The sequence below is a fragment of the Bubalus bubalis genome, chromosome 6 (assembly GCF_019923935.1).
Source record: "Bubalus bubalis isolate 160015118507 breed Murrah chromosome 6, NDDB_SH_1, whole genome shotgun sequence".
NCBI lineage: Eukaryota > Metazoa > Chordata > Mammalia > Artiodactyla > Bovidae > Bubalus > Bubalus bubalis.
In genome coordinates, this window is record NC_059162.1 from 10,382,921 (window position 1) to 10,401,027 (window position 18,107).

Here is an 18,107-nt window from a genome sequence, read left to right on the forward strand (position 1 = left end):
GTAAAGAATTCATGTGCTAATGCAGGAGACAGGGGTTCAGTCCTTGATCTGGGAAGTTCCCCCATGCTGTGGAGCAATTAAGCCGATGCGCCACAACTATTGAGCTTGTGCTCTATAACTCAGGAGCCACAACTAATGAGCCCACATGCCACAGCTACTGGAGCCATGTGCCCCGCAGCCCACGCTCTGCAACAAGAGAAGCCACTGCAATAAGAAGCCTGCACGCGGCAATGAAGAGTAGCCCAGCTGGCCACAACGAGAGAAAAGCCCACGCAGCAACAGAGACCCAGAACAGCCAAAAATAAATAAGTAAAGATTTTTTTTAAAAGACAAATCCTTTATGATTTCATTTATATATGTAGTCTAAAAAAACCAAACAGACAGAAACAGACTTATGGAAAAAAAAAAAAAAAAAAGCTTTGGTTGTTGCCAAAGGTGCTGGGGGTGTGGGAATGGACCAAATAGGTGGAGTGGATTAAGAGGTATAAACTTCCAGTTACACAATGAATAGGTCATGGGGATGTTATGTACAGCATAGGTAATACAAGAATGTTATAATAATTTTATATAGTAACAGATCATTACTAAGCTTATTGAAGAGATTATTTCATAATGTACACAAATGTTGAACCACTATACTGTACACCTGAAACTAATATTGCATGTCAACTATACTTCAATTAAAAAATGAGAAATGAGTCAGAAATCTATTTCAATATTCTCTATATTACCTCCATCTCATCTCATATTTTACTTTCATCCTAAAGGCCTTCCATCTCCCCACACCTCCATGAGCGGGGAGGCTGGTTAAAGATTCACTCGCAGGACCTTGTGGAATTGAGAAAAAATTTGTGACTCAACCAGGAATAGAGAGTTAATAAGTGAGAGACCCAGGACCTAAATTCACTCTACTGACTCCCACTCTTCCTGTCCCTCATGGTGCAGCTGGCAGTGTGTGACTGGTACAGTTGGGTTCCAAACCAAAGTCCACCATGTTGCCCCAGTGTTTACGAAAAGAGAACTCTCCTCTTATGGGAAGTAGGTTTGTCTAAGCAAATCTAAGGATCTGCTCAGTAGGGTTGGGAAAGTAAAGACATGAAGGATATTTATTTTTATTGGCGCTAGAACTGAGTTTCTTACCAGACTTACAGCTTGAGCTGTTGGAGGTTCTCTAACAAATGAGAGCACTATAGATCACAGTAGTGACTTAAAAAATCTCACTGTTAAACATGTAGCCTCACTCTCTACCAGTGATAGGGAGTGATATGTGATTAAGGAGAAGTGAATTGACTGGCCAAGAATCTGAATTTGTCTTCCCTTATTTCTGATTCAAAAATATTTACTAGAACTAAAAGTTTCTTACTTTTGTGCTCCCATTACCTGTTTAAAGTTTTCATTTAGCATTCATCTTTCTGCCAAATATATGTTATGTATTATATTTGATATAATGCTTGTGTATATTATATGTTACACTATGTATTTTATATATTACATATATTGCAATTAGCATAATTTACCACTGTACTCCCAGCACTTAGCACTGGATCTAACTCCTCTAAGTAACGGCCAGGTTTGCTTGTGAAGCTCTAAATGCTTTTCTTGGATTTGATTTAATATGGGAGAAAGTAGATACTCATGTTCCCTAAAATCTTAACTGATTCTATATGAATAAGACTGTACAGCTCGAACTGCTGCTGGAAATGCTCTTCCTTTGAGGATCTGCATTGGCTAGAATGAGGATTCCAGGTGGCTGTTTCACAGAGGATTCTTCTCTTTTGAAAAAGGTTCAGGGATGAGGTTTTGCTTTATCTGGGAAGTCGAAGGCCCTGGGGGATTTGAACTTTGCTTAGCTTGATTTCTCTTGTCCATCACTATCCATACTGTGAGTTGCCCTTGAATGGTGATATACTCTGTGTGAGTGTTAGTTGCTCAGTCGTGTCCCCATTGCGACCCCATGGACTATAACCCACCAGGCTCCTCTGTCTATGGGATTACCCAGGCAAGAATGCTGGAGTGGGCTGCCGTTTCCTTCTCCAGGGGATCTTCCCGACCGAGGGATCAATCCTATGTCTCCTGAATTACAGGCATTTTCTTTACCATATACTCTAGGTAAACAGAAAATGCCAGCCAGATGGTGCAAATTCACTTCTGCCTTCACCATTTTTCTGTCTTAGCCTTATTATCTGTACAGTTGGGAGCCTTATCCCTGCCTTCCTCCAAGGACTGTTCTGAAGACCTAGTGAGATAATTTCCGGGAAAGCATTTTGCCACATTATGGAAGAGTTACTTGCCATAAAATGATTCTGGGCATGAGTAGTAACCAAAATAATCCTAAGGAACAGGAAAGGTTCTTCTTGGGTTGTTTAATCTAGCCAGATATTCAGTGAGAGGCTGGAACTGTTTAGCAGGTCAGAAGTTCTGTGGCTAGGTCCTGAATGGGCTGTGGCAAAGGCTGTTGAAAACATCTGATTCTATAGTGTGTGACTGTGAAGCTATTCTGTTCAGACAAGGCTTCTGGAAAGCCTGGGTGATAAATATTCTAGAAGTCCACAGTGATAAGCTATTCTGAATGATGCCCGTCAGCAGCTGCATAGCCCTTAGCCCTAGGAGATGGTCCCATACATAGATCAAGACAGCCTTATTGTCCAGGTAACAAACATTTATTTCACTGAAGCTCAGCATGCAGGACTCTTTCTTGGTTTGATGAGATTAGCTTAATATAGATCACAAAAAAATATCCCAAGGCTTATGTCTTTGTTATTAATTATTAAACATGCTTTGCCCATTTCTCTATCACATTGCATTATGGTGAGTTCTGTGTGAGCCTATCTTCCCTGCAAGACTAGAAGCTCCTTTGTTCAAGGAATAGTGCAGTTTATTCTGATATTTTCCATGTCTAGCCCAGCATCTGGCATATAGTAAAGATTCCATGAACGCTTATTGAAAGACTGTCAAAGCTTTTGCCTGCAATACTTTGTTTTTCATCATTCAGTTTTTTTTATATTCCAGTTAACAATTTCTCTTAATTTCTTTTAGCCATTTTATATACTCAGAGAACTTTAGGTATACTTTGATTGTTGCCATTGCTTCTATTGATCCTGAAAGTGGGCTTGGTATTTCTGTTATGGTCTGGAGAGCAGACACATGTGCTGTTTGGGTCTCTACCTTCTTTTGAAGACTCTTCTGAGTAATGAGTCTACCCTTTAATTCTAGTGCAAGTTGTGTTCAGGGGCCATCATGCCCCCATGTCTGAAGTCTAGCCTAGACACTGACTTGACAGCTAGTCCCTTCTTCTCCTCACCAGGTACTCATTTGAATCACAAGCCCCAAATATACATGAAGTTCCTTGGTCAGCCTCTGCTCCCCTGCTCTCTATGACTGTCTGATTCAACTTCATCACAAGGGCATAATTATTTCTATGTGTGACATCCAAATATTATAGCCTTATTTCCTTTTGCCCCATTATTTTCTTGGCTTAGAGTCTATAGATTCATACAACTTCTTAGATGTTTTGGTGGAGCTAAGTAAGGAGAACAAGGATGGCATAAATTCACATAGATGCCTCATAAACTGAATCCTAGTTTTCCTGAGTCTTAGGTGATTCTGACTGTTTAAAAGTTAAAGCTAGAATTCCTTCAAGTCCTTCACAAGCTGATTCCATCTCACCCTTCTGGTCTTATCTCTCCATTTCCTTTCTTGTACCCTGGTGTCAACACACAGTCATTTTTCATTTCCTGAACATTCCTCTTACTTTCATACATGTGAATATATTACTACTTCTCTTTGAAATTCTTTTCCTATAAAAACTTGCCTATCAGATAATCTCTTGTAAGTGTTTTAAGACCAGTCCAGATTACAGATCATCTCCTCTCTGAAGATTTCTGACATCTCCAATGAAGTTTCTCTTTCTTTCTCTCTCTCTTATTTCCCTACAATTGTCAATATATCACTTGACATGTAGAACTGAAACTATATATTTTTAAAAGATTTCTTTTTGAAGTGGACTATTTTTTAAAGTCTTTATTAAATTTGTTACAATATTACTTCTGTTTTATGTTTTGGTTTTTTGGTTGCCCAGCATGTGGGATCTTAGCTTCCTGACCAGGGTTAAACCTGCACCCCCTGCATTGGAAGGTGAAGTCTTAACCATTGGAAGTGGTTAAACTAGGGAAGTTCCAAATCTGTATCTTTAAATGTTTGTCTTTGCCACTAGAATTTGAGTTTTTTGAAGCCAGGCAATAAGGTTTCTTTTCAGTTTTGTTTCCCCAGACCCAGTCCATGGCCTGGTTCATCTGCATTGCCCATTACTTGCTTTCTGAATTAACGGCAGCTGAACTGACCTGGGAGGATCTTGGGATATGCCCTCAAATGACTGATAACATGGCTGAGGAGATTTGGAATTGCTGCTTCTGCTGCTGCTACTAAATTGCTTCAGTCCTGTCCAACTCTGTGCGACCCCATAGATGGCAGCCCACCAGGCTCCCCCGTCCCTGGGATTCTCCAGGCATGAACACTGGAGTGGGCTGCCATTTCCTTCTCCAATGCATGAAAGTGAAAACTGAAAGTGAAGTCGCTCAGTCAAGTCCGACTCTTTGTGACCCCATGGACTGCAGCCCACCAGGCTCCTCCATCCATGGGATTTTCCAGGCAAGAGTACTGGGGTGGGGTGCCATTGCCTTCTCCTTAGAATTGCTAGGATCTCTAATTAAACTGTCAGTGGTTACCATCTTTAATAAACAGTTTTTCTAGAAACTGGGATAAATTAAAGCAGCTGAGAGGTGAAATCTATTTTTCCCTGGGCTATCTCATTCTGAGGCTACTTTTCCTGTCCACACAGTGATTTATGACTTGGTATGTCATGTACAAACAGATTTCAACAGAGACTCCAGGTTGAGAAATTCTCATGCTCTTAAGAAGGAAGGAAGGGATTATAGGGAAGAATGTATGTCCTTGATTCTGTGGTTTTTGTTTTTTTTTTTTCTCTAAAGGACCCTCTTCACTAAGCAGAGAGCCACAAGGAAACCAAGAAGTCAGTGAAAACTCCTTGGCCCACACTACTCTTCAACCTCTTCTTCAGGCATATCCCATCCTTGTTTGTTTAATTATCCATAAAACAGGGCCAGCACTTCACCCAGGGACTTTATTTAAAAGCTTCCAGACTCCTAGTTGGATGCTGCTTCTGTTCCTCTCTTTCCCTCCTTCGCAAGGGGCCAAGGACATGGAGCCCAGCTCCTCACAGTCCTGCTTAGAGTGCTAAGAGCCTCAGAAAACCAGTCCCCAAACTGTCAGCAAAGCTTCCTGCCAATGGCCCGGAGCAGAGCATCCTTGGCCTCTTTGTTCCTCAGGGTGTACACCACAGGCTTCAGTAGTGGGGTGACGACAGTGTAGGTCACTGAGATCAGCTGAGCCTCATCCTTGCTGTTCTCTGACTTGGGCTTGAGGTAGGCAATGGAGGCACAGCCATAGTGGACAACGACCACAGTGAGGTGGGAGGCGCAGGTGGCAAAGGCCTTCTTCCGACCTTCAGCTGAGGCAATTTTAAGGATGGTGGAGATGATGAGGACATAAGAGATGAAGACCAGACTCATAGGCACAACGAGCACGAAAACACTGATGATCAAAGTCAGGATCTCATTGACAGTTGTGTCAATGCAGGAGAGCTTCATCACAGGCCGGATGTCACAGAAGAAGTGGGCCACCTTTGTGGCACAGAAGGGTAACCTGAATACAGACGTCACCTGTGTCATGGCCACAATCAGCCCGATGCTGCAGGCCCCCCACACCAGCTGGATGCACACCCTCCTGTTCATGATAACTGTGTACCTCAAGGGATGGCAAATGGCCACATAGCGGTCGTAGCCCATCGCTGTGAGCAGGAAGCAGTTAGTGATCCCAAAGGTTACAAAAAAGAACATCTGAGTGGCACAACCTGCCAATGAAATGGACTGGCTCATACCCACAAGGCTGGACAGCATTCTTGGAAGAATAACTAGTGTATATATAGTCTCTGAAGTGGACAGCATGCTGAGGAAGAAGTACATGGGGGTATGGAGATAATGATCAATTCGGATAATGATCACAGTAATTATATTACCTGCTAGGGTTAAGATGTACAGTGCAAGAAACATCACAAAAAGAGTGAGCTGGTGCTCGTGGAAGCTGGAGAAAACTTGTAAAACAAACTCAGTGGTGAGAGCGTGGTTCTCGCTCTTCATTGAGTGGCCACTAGATTGGAAGTGTAGAAGAATAAAAGTTACATAATCTCAGTAAAGCAATTTAATCCATTTCTGAAATTGAACTTTGTTCTCCTTTATAAACCTGGGGATACATTTTCCAGTGGCAGTGGAATACAGTTAATCTTTAGGTTTACTGATCTTCATTTAAAATATTTTTGTTCTGTGCCCATCTATTATAATACAATTTCCTATGCATGCTAGAATCATCTAAGTTTTTTTCCCTGCACTGTATAACCATGTACATTCCCACTTCACCGTATTCTTCATCCTTGTCATCTGGAATGCTCTTCCTATCTTCCTCCTCTTAAGTAAATTGTCCTCAAGACTAATGCATGTCTTCTCCTCCTTTAATGCACGTTGTCCTCTGAAATTTTCATGTTTGGATTATTGTCATCCCTCCTCTGTGCACTCTGTGGCTTTATACCTTTTACATCTGCGTATCTCCCTGACTCAGGATTATGCATGAATTTGATGCTTGAAAACAACTTGTTTAGGGATTGACTGGAAAGTTCTTTTATTTCAAGGCTGTGAATCATCCCCTTTCACATCCTTTAGGAAATAAAAGCAAAGCAGATTCAGAAATGTTCATCTTGTTTTCAAGAAGGAAAAGGTGAATCTTAACCAGCCACCATCCACACTGCTGTCTGAATGATGGAAGTTGGCTGACACTTCAGCGCACTGACTCACGTATATTGTAAACCATGGTACATCTTCATTTTCCCTAAACTAGAAGGCAAATTTACAGCCAATACAACTTTGTGAGTAGGAATACACCTACTCTGCAGAGGTGAACAATCGTACCAGGGAAGATGCAGCAAATTCATGTGTCCTTCATCTAAAGTAAAAGAAGGCTCTGAATATAAAGAACAGAGTTACACTAAACATACATCATTTTGTTGAAAGATGGGGCTCAGTCCAATTCATGTAGTATTTCACATTTAGGTTCCTTTAGACAGTAAGCTCCTGTAGGCTATTTAAATTATATTCTGATTTCCTTATGCATATTCAGAAAAAGACTTTTTGCATAAAGTAAATCATATCAGTGAGGAAGCTTAGTAGACATAGAGACCTCCTTCCAGTTCATAAAAACTTACTTAAGAGAAATTGAAGACCAGCTGTTAATCACTTACATTAAGAATGCTAAAAGAGAGTAAAGTTGCAACAGGAAATATTTCCCAATAGGGAAATTCACTTGACTTAAAATACATGGCTAAAGACAGTTATCTTCTGAGAGGCCTCCAGGCATAAAATAGGCAGTGGTCCAGCCATGGGGTGGTATGGCACCTCTACTATGAAATAAAAAATGTGTGTTAGGGCTTTTGATTGTTCTAATGATGGTCATGGATGCTGCTAGCAATTAGTGGGGCTAAATGTCCTGCAGTACATGTGATGATCCCACCCAAGGAAGAACGGTCCTATTCCAAATACCAATAGGGCTTCTCCCAAGAAACCCAGGGTTAGAGTGTCATCTGATTCTGGCTGAAGTCTGTCTTGAGGTGGATGAATGGCTGCTATAACCTGATTAGTATCCACCACCCGATGGAGCCTATAATTCTTCCAAAAAAAATCAAGGGCAAGAAGAGCAAACATAAGCTAATGAGGACCTACCCCATTTATGACAAGAACTGTTATGCACCATAAGTTAAAGTCATCCATGAGCAATAACACCCAAGTCAGTTCTTTTTCTAAAGAGCACTTGCCTGTAACTGCCTAGAGCTGAGGCACAACAAGAGAGCTCAGCTCGAGGAGGCTGAGGAGTGAAGATGTAAGCGTCTGACTCTCTTGGCCTCAGTGTGCAGGTCAGGGAAGGGCAAGGTAACCAAAAAGAACTATGACAGGTTGAGCGGGTAGCAGGTAAACACAAACTGGCAGGAACGTGGTCGGGCTTGGGAGCTGCAGGCATCCTTGACAGCCCCAGTGTGGAGAAGTCTTCAAAGCCAAAGAGGGAGTTCCCCCAGGAGCAGCCAGTGGGGCTCCTGGAGGTAACTCCCTGTAGACATCCTCAGAGCCACACTGGGGCTGGGAGGGTACAGACAGTAGGTTCCTGGGGGGCTCATTATGTGTAGGGCTCATTTACCCAATACTAGAGATGGCATTTGGGGAGTCTGCGGAGAGTTTTTGCTTCAGGGAGCAACAGAATTAGAGGAAGCTGGTTTATTTAGTTCACTGTAACTTGTTCGAATAAGCACATTATTATTGGCCAGTTAGCTCAGTTGGTTAGTGTGGTGTTAATAATAAAATAATGAATAAGTACATTGTGCTTTTTTACATATGTGCCTTGGCAATCCATAGTTTACAAATCTAGGCAGCTCAAACTTGGAGCCATATTACTTTGGATCTCATGAATTTTAACCCTCCTCCCTTTTTTTTATAGGGAGGATTTCTACCCAGGGTTCTCTCTTTGGAATGAAAGTAGTCAAATATGGCCATGGTTCTGCAGAGAACAGTTTATGCTGCCTGTCTTTCTGCCCCTGTGACATTCAGAATTGGGAGACATTGTCTTTAGATCCAGGGATCCTCTCTTGGGGGTTAGGAAACACAGATGAGCCTCTGAACATTGTTCTCATTACTCAGATTACCTCCTCCTCTCCATTTGGCAAACTTCTACTAGTTTGTCAAGTCTCAGCCTCAGAATTTACTTTTCACTGAAGACTTTCCATGAGTTAGTTTATTGCTTCTGTAACATTTTCTTCCTTTAACATGCTGCTGCCAAGTTGCTTCAGTCGTGTCCGACTCTGTGCAACCCCATGGACTGCAGCCTACCAGGCTTATCCGTCCCTGGGATTCTCCAGGCAAGAACACTGGAGTGGGTTGCCATTTCCTTCTCCAATGCATAAAAGTGGAAAGTGAAAGTGAAAGTGAAGTCGCTCAGTCGTGTCCGACTCTTAGCGACCCCATGGACTGCAGCCTGCCAGGCTCCTCCATCCGGGATTTTCCAGGCAATGGTACTGGAGTGGGGTGCCATTGCCTTCTCCCTCCTTTAACATGAGGTATTACCTATGCCCATTCATTCTTGGAGCACTAAGCATATGCTAGGCCTTGAGCATATGTGGACGAGATGCTTTATAAACCTTTGAAGGGCTCACTGTTTAGTTACATTAAAGTCACTAAGTCATGTCTGAGTCTTTGCAATCCCATGGACCACAGTATGCCAGGATTCCCTGCCCTTCACTATCTCCCAGAGTTTGCTCAGACTCATATCCATTGAGTTGATGATGCTGTCCAACCATCTCAACCTCTGTTGCCCACTTTTCGTTCTGCTCTCAATCTTTGCCAACATCAGGGTCTTTTTCAATGAGTTGGTTCTTTGCAACAGGTGGCAAAAGGATTGAAGCTTCAACATCAGTCCTTCCAATGAACATTCAGGGATAATTTCCTTTGGGATTAACTGGTTTGATCTCCTTTATGTCCAAGGGACTCTCAAGAGTCTTCTCCAGCACCACAGTTCAAAAGCATCACTTCTTCAGTACTCAGCCTTCTTTATGGTCCAACTCTCACATCCATACGTGACTACTGGAAAAACCATAGCTTTGACTAGATGAACCTTTGTTGGCAAACTGATACTTCTGCTTCTTAATACATTGTCTTGATTTGTCATAGCTTTTCTTCCAAAGAGTAAGTATCTTTTAATTTCATAGCTGCAGTCAGCATCCACAGTGGTTTTGGAGCCCAAGAAGATAAAATCCGCCACTGTTTCCATGGCTTCCCCATATATTTGCCATGAAGTGATGGGACCAGATGCCATGATCTTTGTTTTTTGAATGTTGAGTTTTAAGCCAGCTTTTTCACTCTTCTCTTTCACCTTCGTCAAGAGGCTCTTTAGTTCCTCTTCGCTTTCTGCCATTAGAGACTGCATATCTGAGACTGTTGATATTTCTCCTGGTAATCCTTATTCCAGCTTGTGCTTCATCCAACCTGGTATTTCCCATGATGTACTCTGCATGTAAGTTAAATAATCAGAGTGGCAGTATACATTGTTGATGTACTCCTTTCAAGAGCCCCATGAACAGTATGAAAGAGCAAAAAGATATGACACCAGAAGATGAGCCCCCCAGCTTGGTAAAGAGTGGAGAAATAGCTCCAGAAAGAATGAAGAGGCCAGGCCAAAGCAGAAATGATACTCAGTTGTGGATATATCTGGTGGTAAAAGTAAAGTTTATGCTATAAAGAACAATATTGCATAGGAATCTGGAATGTTAGGTCTATGAATCAAGGTAAATTGGATGTGGTCAAGTAGGAGATGGCAAGAGTGAACATCAACATTTTAGGAATCAGTGAACTAAAATGGACAGGGAAAGGTGAATTTAATTCAGATGACCATTATATCTACCACTGTGGTCAAGAATCCCTTAAAAGATTACTAAATGGAGTAGTCCTCATAGTCAACAATAAGAGTCCAAAATACAGTACTTGGGTACAATCTCAAAAATGACAGAATAATCTTAGTTTGTTAACAAGGCAAACCATTCAACATCACAGTAATCTAAGTCTATGTCCCAATCACTAACGCCAAAGAAGCTGAAGCTGAGAAGTTCTACAGACCTGCAAAACCTTCTAGAACTAACACCAAGAAAAGATGTCCTTTTAATTTTAGGGGGTTGGAATGTAAAACTAGGAAGTCAAGAGATGCCTGGAGTAGCAGGCAAGTTTGGCCTTAGAGTACAAAGTGAAACAGGGCAAAGGCTAACAGGGTTTTGCTAAGAGAGCACACTGGTTATAGCAAACACCCTCTTCCAACAACACAAGAGAAGACTCTACACATGGACATGATTAGATGGTCAACACCAAAATCAGATTGATTATATTCTTTGAAACCGAAGATGGAGAAGCTCTATACAGTCAACAAAAACAAGACCGGGAGCTGACTGTGGCTCAGATCATGAGCTCCTCATTGCAAAATTCAGGCTTAAATTGAAGAAAGTAGGGAAAACCACTAGGCTATTCAGGTATGACCTAAATCAAATCCCTTCTGATTATACAGTTATAAGTGATAGACAAGCAGACTGAAATAATGCCACAAGTAAGTGGGACAGGAAGAAGATGGTTCTTGATTAGACTCAGGTTGATTACAGAAAAATATGTTGTAGGTAAAGTAAGACCAGTTTACAAAAGATTTTAGAATGGCTTCCCAGGTGGCACAGTGGTAAAGAAGCCACCTGCCAAGCAGGAGACACAGGAGTTGGGGGTTCAATCCCTGGGTTGGAAAAATCCCCCAGAGTAGGAAATGGCAACACACTTCAGTAGTCTTGCCTGGAAAATTCCATGGACAGAGGAGCCTGGTGGACTATAGTCCATGGAGTCGCAAAGAGTAGGTACAGCTGAACACACACACAGAAACTTCATCACTTTTAAGGGCCTTTCAAATTAGTTCACTTATCCCTCCTGTTCATGGGCTTCACTGTCCTTAGCAACTTGCCTCTAAAGGACCACCAGCCCTCATCAGCTACCCTGCACCCTCTTCTTGTTTCTCTGGTGATTTTGCTTCCATGCTGGTAAAAAAAGATACTCAGCACTGGAATTTGATAGATTGATCTGGCAGCAGTACAAAGATGGATTTGAGGTTAGTGAAAAGAAGCAGCGTGGTTGCTGACACAACAGGTCAGGTCAGAGATAATTGGGATTGATCTATATGGGTTGACAATGGCCCATATGAGAGGAAGAGGTAGGACAGACATATGAGGTAAACCAAGAGGGCTTATAACTGAATCAAGGTGTGGAACAAGGGAGAAGAAAGAACGAATCATTATATAAACTACTCCCATCAGGTTCATTCACATCAGTTCCCTGATTATTCATAATATGCATAGCTTTTTGTAATAACTGATAAATCAAATAAATGATCTTTATATTATATTATCATTAGGTATGATTGGTGGCTATGGGATCTCAGCAGCAAGAGTAGAACTGGGCAAAATAGTTCAGTGCTTTATGGTGCCATTGCTTTGGGACAAATCAGGAAGATTTTGGAAATGGGGCCCTTGGTAGATGGTATAAAAATGTGGTGCCGGGAAGAAAAAAAAATGTGGCTCTGGGGAAAAAGAGGTTTTCAGCTTCTGAGTCAACTAATATTTATTGAATACTTTCATACTTTTTTGTCTCACTTAATCCTCCAAATGACCATATAAAGTCATTAGTACTATTTCATTTTACAGAGAAGTTATGAGGAATCTATTACTCCATCAACAGTAAGTCTATTGGTTCAGTTCAGTTCAGTCACTCAGTCGTGTCTGACTCTTTGTGACCCCATGGACTGCAGCACGCCAAGCTTCCTTTTTTGGTGCTAAATGGAAATGAGTGTGTGGTGACTATAGAAACAAAACTGGGGAAACAGCAAGATCTGCTATAAACTGCTTTATTTGGGGACCATATTCAAGTAGTTCTAGTTTATGCATGTCATTCACAGTAGTTTAGGATCCCAGGTCTAAGCCCTCCTAATGATGTTTTAGGATTGACAATGGGAGTCTTTCAGAGCCACGAATAGGACTCACAACAAGGTTAAGTGAGGTCAGCATTGTGCCTGGGTGTCTTAGCTTGGGCTGCTATAACAGATATCACAGACCGTGTGGCTTAAACGACAGGCATTTACTTCTCATTTCTGGAGCTTGGGAATCCAAGATCAAAGTGCTAGAAGATTTGATTCCTTGGTAAGACTTTTCTCTCTGGATTGCAGATGGCTGCCTTTTCTCTGTGTCCTCATATGGTAGAGAAAGAGTGGTAGAGAGAGCCCTTTATCTCTTCCTTAAAGGACCCTAATCCCATCACTTCACTTCATGACAAGTAGATGGGGAAACAATGGAAACAGTGACAGACTTTATTTTCCTGTGCTCCAAAATCACTGCAGATGGTGACTGCAGCCATGAAATTAAGAGACACTTGCTCCTTGGAAAAAAATCTATGACAAACCTAGACAGCATATTAAAAAGCAGAGACATTAACGACAAAGGTCTGTATAGTGAAAGCTATTGTTTTTCCAATAGACATGTATGGATGTGAGAGTTGGACCATAAAGAAAGCCGAGCACCAAGGAATTGATGGTTTTGAACTATGGTGCTGGAGAAGACTCTTGAGAGTCTCTTGGACAGAAAGGAGATCAAACCAGTCAATCCTAAAGGAAAAATCAGTCCTGAATATTCATTGGAAGGACTGATGCTGAAGCTGAAGCTCCAATACTTTGACCACCTGATGCGAAGAAGTGACTCATTGGAAAAGATTGGATGGCATCACCTATTCGATGGACATGAGTTTGATAAAGCTCTGGGAGTTGGTGATAGACAGGGAAGCCTGGCATGTTGCAGCCCATGGGGTTACAAAGAGTCAGACAAGACTAAGTGACTGAACTGAGCTGAATCCCATCAGGACTCACCCTCCTGACCTCATCTAAACCTACTTCTGGCAGGCTCTGTCTCCAAATCCCATCACATAAGAGCTTAATCTCTACAATATGGGGCTGGTGGTAGGGGGACACAGTTCAATCCATAGCATTGAACTTATATCTACTTTCAGACTATCCCTGTCCCCATTTTTTTTTGGATGTGAAAGCTCCAACAGTTCATATCTCCAGCTTGATGATGGTTGGATAATAATAGTTGTACTACTTATAACAATTGATAGAAAATAAGTTCCTGAAAAGAGAGCTACAAATTTAGTAATTTGTGCTTTCAAATAATTTATGGTACATTTAAAAATAGTCACACATGTCTATGTAAGTATTTATACATCCTGCCTATGAAGGTTGACTGCATACATGAATTCTCAGACTCCTTGCAATGTCTCTGAGGCACCAAGGAGAGAAGTGAGAATGACTGATGCTCTGAGTATTTGGTCAGACCCGTCAGCAGGTTGGGCACAGGTCAAGGGAATCTGGGTAGAGACATAGAAAGGCAGCTGAGTGGTTTATTATGACATGGCAAGTGTATCCAAGAAGTAACTCTTGGAAGACCCTGGAGGATAGTTAGTGCCTTTTACTGCAACATGGGATCAAAGACTATAGGGGAAGCCTATTTACAAACTCAGGACCTCCTGGGAAGAGGGAACTCATTCTGTGAATGAGAACTCTGTTGTTAAAACTGCTGCTAAAACTGTCCCTTCAGAGTGAGATAAAAAACAGTGTTGGGGTGCGGGGTTGTAGAGCCAATAGCCATCCCGCTTCCTGCTACCTGAAGACATTATGTGTCTGTAACCATTTTGACTCCTCACAATAACCGTGGGTGGTTGATATTGCCAGCCCCACTGTGTAGATAGGACACAAAAGCCAGGGAGGTTAAGTGACTACCCCTAGGACACATGCTTATAATACTGGACCCAGGATTGGGGCGCATGCTGCTCTGGCCCAAAAGGCTGTACTCCATCTACAGTCTTGCACTTTCTCAGCATCTTCTACTTGAGGCTGTCAGCATTTTGAAAGGGGGGAACAGGAACAAAAATAAATGTGGGTATGATGATGGGTACAGAGGTTAATGATCCAATGGTCCAGGTACCTGTTTTTCTCCAGTGGACTTTGACCCACTTGAGATTTCCTTTTGTCCCTTCATCTTTGGAGCTGTGCTAAGTGGAGAAAGGATAACCAAGGTATCTGAGGAGAAAGTATGCTCTAATACATGATCTCTGAACTTCCAGACTGATTTTCCAAGATCCAAGGACATTCAAATAAGATTTGAGATGTGTATAAATCCACAATGTATGGAGCTCCTTCTTCTACTGGTCTTTAACAACTATAAAGGAGAAAGCCAGTTCAAATAATCATCATGAGGTCATAATGCAGCTATAAATTCCGGGGTGAACTGCTTGTTTTTAAATCTTGATTCTGCCACATACTAGCAGTATGACCTTAAGGAATTTACTTAATCTTTTCAGGTCTCAGTTTTCTTGTCTGTAAATAAGTTTAATAAAACACCTTATAAATTTACAGTGAGGATTAAATGAGTCAAGTGAGTAAACTTATGCTTGCTCTTTAGGAGATATTCAATACATGCATCAAAAGGGGATATCACCAAGGTGTATGTGGCGGGGGGTTGCGGGGGTGGAACAACCTGGGAGTAATGAAATAAAAAAAGAAAAGAGGGAGAAGGACTGTCTGCTGATGCTAATTGTGTTTTAGCTGTCCACAGATTTCTTCCTTCCTTCCTTCCTTTCTTCTTTCTGTTCTTTTTTTTTCTGGCCATGTTGTATGGCATGTGGGATCTTAGTTCCCCAACCAGGGATTGAACTTGTGCTCTTGCCTTGGGTGGACAGAGTCTCAATCACTGGACGACCAGGGAAGTCCCCCTTTCTTCATTCTTTTAATAGTTATCGAGTAGTTACTATGTACTGGGCGCTGTTTTAACTGCAACAGATGTGGAGAAGACACTCAGAGAGTGACACCTGAGTGATGATATGGGTGTCACCTGGTTCAGGTCGGGGTTCTCTGAAGCAGAGGCTGCAAAAAGGGCCCAGGTGCAGGTGATAGGTTATGAAGTATCCTCCGAGAAAAGGGGGTGAGGGCCGCAGGGTGGGATGAGGGGAGAGCTGAGCAAGGCTGCGGGCTCACTTGAGTCTAACTTCAGCCTGATTCAGTGGAGGACTCTACAATTACACTCTAAAGTTGGTCCCATCTTGAGACTACGTCAGTGGCCTTTGTACCTTCTGTTTAGCCAGGCCTTGGCTGTAGACCGTCCCTTGTAAGGGGTGGGTGTGGGGTATATGTCACATCTAAGAAAGTTCCCTTTCGGCCAATGGCAAATCTTCAGAGAGGAGGGCAGTTATGAGGTGTCAGCACTCCAGCATTTACAAGGCTGGATATGGGTGGACCAGCCCAGTAGAGGAGACCTGGGCAGAGCATTGATAAGGTTTGTTATAGGACCCAGGCCCTTTGGAGACAGGGGAATGGATATGAAGATGAGGGCTCTTCTTTTGCAATTTTCAGATATACAGGAAGCCATTTTTATGGTTGTTGCTTCGGCTGCTCAAAATTTACACTTCTCAACCAGTTTGTAAGTTTGCCGTCAGAGTCTGTGTCTGACATAGCTTTCTAGGGTTTATATATGTAGTAACAGGCACAGGGTAGATCATTAATGGAGTGATTTTGTAAGAAATTATAGTGTAAAATATAGCATAGGAAGTGTTGCATGTAAATAATGGAGAACTTGTTATTTCATGTCCCTGATTTTCATGCTGAGGCCAGGTTTAGATTATATAGATTCCTCTGTTATGATACAGTATTTTCTTCACACCCACACTGCTGGTTTACAACCCTTATGCCAAGGGTAACAAAAGCAATGTCTAACATTATAGTACAGCACCTGAATATGCTTTATCTTATCTAATTTCTATCAAGCATGGTACACCCATCTATCAGTCCTGGAAAATCAAGACTTCATTTTTTCTTCATCAATTCCTTCATTTTAATCTTTGCCTTCTTGTTTCACTCTATTCCTCTGATTTCCCAGATGCTTCCCAGATTAGGTACCTGGAGCCCTCATACTATCTCTTATTTGATTAGCTCCCTCACTGCTACACCTCATCAAACATTTAAAATTTTAATGTTATTGAGAATGACTAACACCTAAAAGAGGGACTTTCTGCCCAAAGCTCTGAGCAAGGCATCCTTGACCTCTTTGTTTCTGAGGCTGTATACAACGGGGTTTAGGAGTGGGGTAATGACAGTGTAGGTTACAGAGATCAATCTGTCCTGCAGGGAGTTTTGTGATTTGGGTTTTAGGTAGATAAAGGAGGTACAGCCATAGTGGACAATGACTACTGTGAGGTGTGAGGCACATGTGGCAAAAGCCTTTTTCCGACCCTCAGCAGATGCCATCTTGAGGATGGTGCAGACAATCAGGACATAGGAGATAAAGATCAAGACCATGGGCAGAACAAGGACGCACAGACTGATGAGCAAAGTGATCAATTCTTTGATGGTGATATCAGCACAAGCAAGCTTCATTAGGGGCCGGATGTCACAAAAGAAGTGGGAGATGACACTGGCATCACAGAAAGGCAAGCTGAACACAGAGGATACTTGAATGGTGCCTGTGCTCAAGCCAATGCTCCAGGATCCCCCTGCCAGTTGTATACAAGTCTTCTTGCCCATGATGACCGAATATCGTAGGGGGTTGCAGATGGCCACATAGCGGTCATACCCCATGGCTGTGAGCAGGAAGCAGTTGTTGACACCAAAAGTGAGATAGAAGAAGAGCTGAGTGGCACAGTCTGGAATAGAGATAGCATGTTGGGGGCTGAGGAGACTGAACAGCATTCGGGGGATGATGGCCACTGTGTAACATGTCTCAGAAATGGACAGCACACTCAGGAAGAAGTACATCGGTGTGTGAAGCTGATGGTTGAGGCAGATGACTGTCAAGATGATGGCATTGCTGGCAAGGGTCAACAGGTACAAGACCAAAAAGACCACAAAGAGGATGAGTCTGGGCTGCCACCCAAAAATGGAAAAGCCTTCAAAGGTAAACTCTGCCACAGCTGTGAAATTAGGTCTTGGCATTGAGAATCTGGGTCTGAAAGAGATGAAGTGAGATGGTTGAGGATCCAGGCTGGAAACAGTATACTGGTCCAGGGCCATCATCAGCCATGATCAGGGATTCACAGTTGGGGTAGCTCTGGGTTACAGAAGCTCTCAGCATTCAGACACTGGCCAAGTCTGTAAAGACCTCTTAGGATACTTGGGGGCCTGGCATTGGAGGCAGATATAGTAGGGATGGGAAGAGAGTAGATATGTAAAGGGAGTAGTGAAAACACCTAAAAAGCTTGGCTAGAAGTTGAAAGGTGGAGAGGTAGGTAGATGGACCAGAAAAATAGATTGAATGATAGAGCAGAGCATACACAGCCCTGGAACTCCATCCAAAGTCATCTGTTTAGACCAGCAATGGCCCAGCACAT

The 18,107-nt window shown here is 42.4% G+C and overlaps 2 protein-coding genes across 2 annotated transcripts; both read right to left on the bottom strand.

Annotated features, from left to right (window-relative positions):
• Positions 1–5,285: 5,285 nt before the first annotated feature.
• On the bottom strand, positions 5,286–6,493 carry LOC102416354 (olfactory receptor 10J1-like). The gene has a single exon (XM_044945336.2). It carries the CDS (start codon positions 6,213–6,215, stop codon positions 5,286–5,288), a length of 930 nt encoding a protein of 309 aa, XP_044801271.2. The 5' UTR covers positions 6,216–6,493.
• A 10,283-nt stretch (positions 6,494–16,776) lies between these two features.
• LOC102416023 (olfactory receptor 10J4) lies at positions 16,777–17,712 on the bottom strand. Its single transcript, XM_006061035.3, has one exon. It carries the CDS (start codon positions 17,710–17,712, stop codon positions 16,777–16,779), a length of 936 nt encoding a protein of 311 aa, XP_006061097.3.
• Between the last annotated feature and the right edge of the window lie 395 nt (positions 17,713–18,107).

What these genes read in the sequence shown, in the direction of transcription:
- LOC102416354 (XM_044945336.2), bottom strand. Translation starts at nt 6,215, where the DNA reads ATGAAGAGCGAGAACCACGCTCTCACCACTGAGTTTGTTTTACAAGTT.
- LOC102416023 (XM_006061035.3), bottom strand. Translation starts at nt 17,712, where the DNA reads ATGCCAAGACCTAATTTCACAGCTGTGGCAGAGTTTACCTTTGAAGGC.